The sequence below is a fragment of the Triticum aestivum genome, chromosome 1B (genome assembly GCF_018294505.1).
Source record: "Triticum aestivum cultivar Chinese Spring chromosome 1B, IWGSC CS RefSeq v2.1, whole genome shotgun sequence".
NCBI classification, from domain to species: domain Eukaryota; kingdom Viridiplantae; phylum Streptophyta; class Magnoliopsida; order Poales; family Poaceae; genus Triticum; species Triticum aestivum.
Genome location: NC_057795.1, coordinates 454,244,605 through 454,252,862, shown reverse-complemented (window position 1 = coordinate 454,252,862; position 8,258 = coordinate 454,244,605). Strand labels below are relative to the sequence as shown.

At 42.4% G+C, this 8,258-nt stretch overlaps 1 protein-coding gene across 1 annotated transcript; it reads right to left on the bottom strand.

The window, feature by feature from the left end:
* Nucleotides 1–366: 366 nt before the first annotated feature.
* Nucleotides 367–7,234, bottom strand: LOC123130990 (protein RETICULATA-RELATED 4, chloroplastic). Its single transcript, XM_044550773.1, has 8 exons — nt 6,564–7,234; nt 3,771–3,839; nt 2,770–2,901; nt 2,591–2,644; nt 2,467–2,511; nt 1,182–1,321; nt 790–915; nt 367–696 (listed from the first exon to the last, which is right to left on the bottom strand). The coding sequence occupies exons 1-8, from the start codon at nt 7,107–7,109 to the stop codon at nt 660–662; spliced, it is 1,149 nt and encodes a 382-aa protein (XP_044406708.1). The 5' UTR covers nt 7,110–7,234; the 3' UTR covers nt 367–659.
* Between the last annotated feature and the right edge of the window lie 1,024 nt (nt 7,235–8,258).

The window sequence follows — 8,258 nt, the reverse complement described above, 5'->3', positions numbered from 1 at the left end:
AACTTGCGAAGGTGCAAAATGCCAAGGCCCCCGTGGAAGGATAAGATCGTCCCCGGCATGTGTCACTGGAAACGTGGCGAGAGCATGACGCAGACGATGAAACGGTGCAATCAGTCGGTGGCTTACGAACGACAGAGATGCAGACGCTCACAACAGTACGCACACTCACCCATACAAGCGTCCTTACACACGCACCCTACCCTTATAGGCAGCTCCAGGGACTAAGACAATAGGTCTCCCAATAGCTAAGCTTCAAGGGAAGAATGAAGTCTCATAACCACACGTCAAGACGTGCGTCATGCAGAACCCAGATGATCTCTGTTATCTGCGCAAATTTTAAACAGAACAAGCCAGAGCACAGGAACATACTTGCGCAACAGAAACGACTGCAAAACCATCGTCTGAAACGAATCGAGTTCTAACAGGACAAAACTCACAAGCCACCAAATAGAATCCAAGCGCTTGTTCTTGGGAATTCGACAAATTACCATTTCTCTGCACGCATCTTTCTTTTCCAGCAAAAGCAATCGACCTCTGTCGTTAGTGTCTCCTATGAAGGCAGATGAGTCAGGATAGGAAGCACGGTAAGGATATGAGATATGGCGTAGCGACGAATCAACATTGCGAATGATTTGTGCAATTCTAGGTCTGTCTTCAACTTATTGTATGCCTATAAACTTGGCATAGTCAACCCACCTGCAAAGCAAAAATGTTCAGCCAGTAAGTGACCGCATCAGAATTTCATGTTTAAATTCAGAGTTAACATCCTGCAGACTACAGATTACTCACAGTAGAGAACCCAAGAATGTGTTCCCCGTCCGAACCGCAAAGCACAGCGCACTCAATGCTAGTTTGTGGCGGTGTAGTAACGGCTCGAGCATCCGCTGTTCGATCACTCCAGCCAGAACCTGGTACCTGTTATAGAAGAAGTTCAGTTGCTTTAGTTTTCGTTATTTTTGTCCGCACAAATTTTCAGGTTTCCATATCCTAGTGTCCTGCTTTTGTACAATTATTTACTAGACGGTTTTTGGAGCCTTCATAATGTCCCAACCGGAACGGAAGCGGAATTAAACATAATATAATCATTAGAAAGGTTCATCTTAAGCTCTTGGGAAATATTAAATCACTTCATGCAAATTAAACATATCACATAGAGTAATAATTGAAATATTGCATGGTACCTGAGGTTACTAGAAACTGCCATGTATACACCATAGGCAATACTAGTTGAAACAATTGGGATATCCTCAACTTCGCCAGCATCATCCTTGTTAACAGTCTTTCTTGCCTTTATAATTGCGTTGGTCACACCCGTGCCAATCTGAAAAAAAAAATTGCGCCATTTAGCTAGCAAGCCCGTCGATATTGAAGTTCCCCAAGCTGTGCTTTGGAAAAGGGATGTGGCGCACAGTTCGGTAGCACGTTTGTTTTGGGTACAAAATGTCAATTGATACTTGTAAGCATTTGGAACCCAACTCAAGCTGAAGAAACTTATTCAATGGTCACTGCTAACCGCTTTTGGTCCCAAATCTTTTTAAGCTTTTCATAAGGACTTTAGTATTTGAAGAATAAAAGTGGCACTGACTAGTTGTTACTATGTCATTATCTAAAAAACATGCTGTTCCTATGTGGAACCAAAAACAAATTGTATCATCACTTCACCATGCTCCTTGGCTTTTCAAATGTTCCCTTCACCTAATACAAGATCAGTGGCACTCTGCAAGGCATGCTTGTTCTTTATTTAAGAATTAACCGGCATATCTGATTGAGGCTTCAAGGTCATAATATACAGTTGCAATGCTAACATATCAACTTAATGATTACCATTTAATTTATTAAGTTGCACACTACAAGGCCTCGAGATTTTCAATTAAACAACTGAGCAGCGCATGACATAATTGTTGAAGTATATATGTGGATTGCCTAGCTCTTTCCATCAGTTCGGACTTTTGGTTTGGCAGTGCATGAAGCTTAACATGGTATCAGAGCTAAGGTCTTGAGTTCAAGTCCTGGCTTTCGCAATTTATCCACGTATAGGCCTCTTAAGCCATACCTCTGAGTCTATCCACGTGTTGACTTTCTTCCTGCAACGCACGTGAGAGGAGGTGTTGAAGTATATATGTGGATTGCCTAGCTCTTTCCATCAGTTCGGACTTTTGGTTACGTTGGTTAGTGCATGAAGCTTAACCATAACGAGTGCTTACATGAAAAATAACAACCTCTTCTAAATATTACCGTTTGCATGTTTTTGTGGGAGTACTAAATGGTTACTTCTTCCTACGAGAACAGAGTACTTGAGAAAAGGAAAATAATAGTTCATGCTATTTCAAGATTTTTTTTTTAAAGATGATAGAAGCTTATATCGATTCCTCGCATAGCATCAAGGCAATGCAATTACAATTGAATAAAAACACAATGGTAGTACTGTTTGTCAGAAACATCAAAATTACAGCATAACAAACTTACCAAAGATGCACTCGTTCCTACTGCAAAAAGTTTTGCGCCGTTCCTCTGAAAGAAGATGAATCATTAGTTTGTAACAAACACACTCTAAACAAGTCAAAACAGAGCACAGATAGTTAATCTTTACCATAATAGCTCCAAATCTCTGCAAAAATGTGTATGAACTTCCAGCCAAAGCGACCTGCAGAAGAAGTCACATAAGTTCCATTACAAGTTTCAAGGAAAAGATAAATATTTTCCTTTTCAGAAAAGTAGAATTTTCACTGTACCACTAGGAAAGGGGGAAATAAGTTGATATCATGTTACCTGGAATGCATTATCCGGGCAGTTGTGGAAGAATTTAGCAATAGCCCCAGCATTCACTGATAGTGCTGGTTGCAGAGAGACAGTTGGAGCAGGAAGCCAAACAAGCATGAAGTCTGCAACTATTGCCATGACCTAGAAAGTATTGCAACAAGAGATTAAGACTAGTAATCAGAAGAGTTTTAAAAAATCATTTGTGCGCTTCAAATCAAGTAGTGTATTTTTAGATAAATGTAACTTTTGGACTACAAGATTACCTGCATGAACGCAAGCATGCAAGTGGTTAGTCATTTGTCAAGCTTGCCCACCCCTATATTTTAAACACTAACCCTACTAAATTAGAGCAGCGCGAATTCCGGTAAAAAAATATTAGAGCGGCAGAACACCTCTTGTTTTCAGGAAAAAAATGCAAAAGAACTTTGTAAAGCTTGGCGGGTGGAGAAGGAAAGGGGGCAGGTCTGTGCTCTTAGGACTGGGTCTAAAATGCAGGTTATATATTTTGAAGATCAATCTTTTTATTTATTTTGGCAACAAATCTAAAAAAGGTTCATTTGGGAATCCTAACACATTAACAACCTCTAGCAGTAGCACAGCTTCGCAGGGTCAACCAAAAGTGTGTATTAATTCTTTGTTCTGATTTCTGAAAGGAAAACAAAATGATGACCGAAATCACGAATCAAAAGTAAATTGCTTTATTCGACCCGTAATATGAAGCCCGTTAAACAATTTACTGGGGTTTGCAAATATTTGCACAAAATACTAGCTAAGTCAGAAAACCTTGTGCCTTTTATCAAGAGAAGTTTGTGTGCATGCTTTTATTAACATCATCTGTTTTTGGAACATACTCCCTCCGTTCCAAAATAGATGACCCAACTTTGTACTAGTACAAAGTTGGGTCATCTATTTTGGAACGGAGGGAGTAGGTAGTAATTCCGAGTATACGGAATCAAAGGCAAAGTCTCGCCAGTTTGTAAAGGATATCCCAAAAAATAATAGAAGCATACCACATCGGCAATCACAAAGTCAAGCTCCTTGACAAAGTTCTCCCTCCTTCGCTCATATTCTGCCGCGGTCTAGCAACATTAAAAAGAAATATGTCAAATAAGCTGTACAGAACTTAAATATGCGTTGCAAACTGAATCACATAATAATGCAGTTGCCCGCAAATAAAAGCAAGTGCAGATATAGAATAGGTTTCAGGCATACAACTTGAGACAAAATAACTTTATGTTTCTAACAACAATGCACCCAAGTACACTGTGTTGCATTGCATGTAGTTTCTCAATTCTCAACTCTGGAAATGAGCAAATGTTCTCCACGCCCTGCATTCCCTCCAATCCAAAATAGGCTCACAAGAATTAAGGGTGTAGAAACATGTTAATGTTACCCTTCAATTGTTTGTATAACTTTCTGTTTTCCCTCCCGGTAGAGTTATAGGCTCGGTTCTCAATGAAATTAATGAGGGACTAAATAGGAACAACATGAGCAAAAGTGCAGTGGGAGTATATATTCAACTAGAAAATGCTAAAAGGACTTTAGTGTGGATCGGAGGGAGTACATATTCCTAGGGTACACAGTTTCCATTCGGCTGCCAGTGGGATTGTATTTGAAGGACAAGTCCACAAAGAATCAACTGAGGGTGACTAGTGCATACTCCCTCCGTCCCAAAATAAGTGTCTCAACTTTGTACTAACTTTAGTACAAAGTTGCACTAGAGTTGAGACACTTATTTTGGGACGGAGGAAGTACTTTGTTTTACTGGAAAAACTACTGCATACTGGCCAGCAAAACAAAGTATACATGACGAGAGAAGTTCTAGTGCTACCAAACAAGTTTTGTGGTTCCTATGCTAAGCTACCAAGTACCAACACATGATAGCACTACTAAAGAGTTATGAAAAAAAAAGTATTGCCATAAGATGTACTGCTTATGTAAACTAATCTAAACGATCTTAAATTGTTGACAGAGGGAGTGTCTATCATCATGCCATAAATTTAGTATAACATTGAGATTTTTTTTACTGTGCACCGTAGGCCAGCAAGAGAGAAATGGTGAAGCCACCATTCGTACGTTGTGCTGAATCATTTTTTTGTAGTATGCTAGATTGTACGATCTATTATGACATTTTGGTGGTGCTACGGCAAAGCTTGGTAGCTCTGGAGCTTTGTGGCTGATGTGACCGAATAATGCTACTTAGAGAAAGGCAACAACAGCAACATTTGCCATTGTTGTTTGCCAGCAACAGAGTATATACTTTAGACAGTGCAGATATAAAATAGGTTTCAGGCATACAACTTGAGACAAAATATCTTGATATTTCTAACAACAATGAACCCAAGTACACTGTTGCATTGCATGTACTTTCTCAATTCTCAACTCTGGAGATGAGCAAATGTTGTCCATGCCACTACTCCCTCCAATCCAAAATAGGCTCACAAGAATTAAGGGTGTAGAAAAATGTTAATGCTACCCCTCAATTGTCTGTATAACTTTCTGTTTTTCCTCCCGGTAGAGTTATAGGCTCAGTTCTCAATGAAATTAATGAGGGACTAAATAGGAATAACATGAGCAAATGTGCAGTCGGAGTATATATTCAACTAGAAAATGCTAAAAGGACTTAGTGTGGACCGGAGGGAGTACATATTCCTAGGGTACAGAGTTCCCATCCGGCTGCCACTGGGATTGTATTTGAAGGATATGTCCACAAAGAGTTAACTGAAGGTGACTAGTGCATATTTTGTTTTACTGGAAAAAAGTACTGCATACTGGCCAACAAAACAAAGTATGCACTAGTCAAACAAAGTATACACAACGAGAGAAGTTCTAGTGCTACCAAACAAGTTTTGTGGTTCCTATGCTAAGCTACCAACACACGATGGCACTACTAAAGAGTTATGAAAAAAAAATATTGCCATAAGATGTACTCCCTCCATCCCATAATGTAAGACGCTTTTTGACACTACATTAGTGCCAAAAAACGTCTTACATTATGGGACGGAGTAGTAGTACTGTTATATTAGTTTACAGAGGGAATCATCATGTCATAAATTTAGTATACACATTGAAATTATTATTTTTACTGTGCACCGTAGGCCAGCAAGAGAGAAATGGTGAAGCCACCATTTGTACGTTGTGCTGAATCTTTTTTTTTAGTATGCCAGATTGCACGCTCTATTATGACATTTTGGTGGTGCTACGGCACCACAAAGCTTGGTAGCTCTGGAGCTTTGTGGCTGATGTGACCGAATAATGCTACTCAGAGAAAGGCAAGAACAGCAACATTTGCCTTTGTTGTTTGCCAGCAACAGAGTATACTTTAGAGCGTAGAAAGGCTTCTTTTAGTTTTATTCTGTATTCCTTTCTTCATCTAGCAAAGCGACATTTGCCTTTGTTGTATTACAGGAAATGAAAAGCACTTAGTAGACTGTCCAATTAGATTATGGAATACTACATCCGATTTAGTGAACAATTGGCATCTTGTCACAGCAGAGAAATATTCCCGCCCCATTTCTCACCGAAGCGCTCGTCCAAACAACGCCTCCAACAAACCCTGAAGCGACGTCGACAACAAGCCAGAGTCGGGCACGCATCGCCATCGGGCCAAAGCCCGACTCATACGACAATCTACCACACACATCAGAGTTGGGCCTTTGAAGTCTAGACCACAGAAACTTCTACAGTGAAGCCAGTCAAAGCAGAGCAAACCAAACCACATCTGACGATCTGAAGCGCAAACCACAGAAACGAGATGCTACTATGTGGAAAATACACGGAGTGGGCTTCATTTTCACACGGACCTTGGTGAAGATGCCGACGCCGCACTCCATGGCGACCTTGGCGAGGAAGAGGTCGTCGGCGAGGAGGCGCTCCCTGAAGCCGCCGAACTGGAGCAGCCAGCGGAACATGGGCGACTTCTCGAGATCGGCGAACCGGCGCACGATCTCGCCGGGGAGGCGCCCGCCTTCCACGGCCGCGGCCATGTCGGCCGGGAGGCTCTCGAGCTTCCTTCCCAGCTGCGCCAGCACGAACAGCGCCTCCCTCCTGTTGACGGACGCGTCGTCGCCGCCCTCGCCCTCGTCCTCGTCTCCTCCTCCGCCTGAGGGGAGGTCGTCATCGCCACCACCGCCGCCGGAGCCGATGTTGCTGCCGCCGCCCGAGGAGGCGAGCGGGAGGGGAGGGAGGAGGGGCCGGGTGAGGCGGAGGGAGGGGAGGTGGAGCGGGAGGGAGCGGTGGAAGGGGAGGGCGGGGAGGCGGAGGAAGGGCTGCGGCTGGAGGCGGAGGTGGAACGGGGAGGCGGGGCCGGAAGCGGAAGCTGAGAGGGCGTTGGGGGTGGAAAACGCCATGGCGGGGGATGCGGGAGGTGGTCGGAGGCCGGGGGCGGGGATTGTGGGCGGGCGTGGACCTCCCGGAGGAGAGGAGAGGAGTGTGGTTGGTGAAGGAGTGGAACCCCGCGAGACCGCAGCCGCGACAGTCGTGTCGACACAAGTAGGCAACGGCATTTTATACAACTGTGCCACCTACGACGAGTCTATGAGGCCGCCGGAGGTCATGCTATGCTCAGAGTCAAAGCTGACGAAAAACATGATACATTTTCCAAATATCCTTGTCTTGGGCTTTTGTTACCCATAACAATTTCAAGTTTGCAAGCATCTCTCCAAATTAATACTGGTAGATACGTAAAAGTTCCATTTACCTTTTTTTATGGCTCAGTACTAAATAAAATCATGTTCTATTTGATAGGTTATTAATACATTGATTCAACTGACAGCTAAAATATATTTTTGGTGCATAATTACACCAACAATAAAATGACATGTAAATCAAAGTGATTGCATGCTAAATAGTTGTATTCCAGCTGCAACGGACCGACAATTATCTAGTGAGAAAATAGATATAGGAGTGTCATTCTAGAGAGAAGGTAGCAAGGCCACATAGCACTCGTGTTATAAATACATTCTGCGTGCCACCATATATTTTGAGATCCTTTTGTACAAAAGAGCTTAATAGAACGTCAGCAGATCTCTACTCTCTCATTAGTGCAGAACCGGGCTTTACTGCCGGTTCGTGACGGCCTTTAGTGCCGGTTGGCGAACCGGCACTAAAGAGTGGGGACTAAAGGCCCCCTCTCTTTAGTACCGGTTCGTCACGAACCGGCGCTAAAGTGCAAACACGTGGCACGAGCCAGACCCGTGTGCGTGTAGGACATTAGTACCGGTTGGTAACACCAACCGGTACTAAATGTTTGGGGTTACCAACCGGTACTAAATGTTTGGGTGTTTTTTTAATTTTTGCTTTAATTTTGAGTTTTCAATTTGGCTTTATTTTCCATTTAATTCTTTTTTGTTTGCTGGTATTTCACGATACTACAAATTGTACACGTTATGCATATATATTAAATAGATTTTCTCGTACGTAGAACCGCATATATATATATATATATATATATATATATATATATATATATATATCATCGAATGTCTCACAGCCAACAC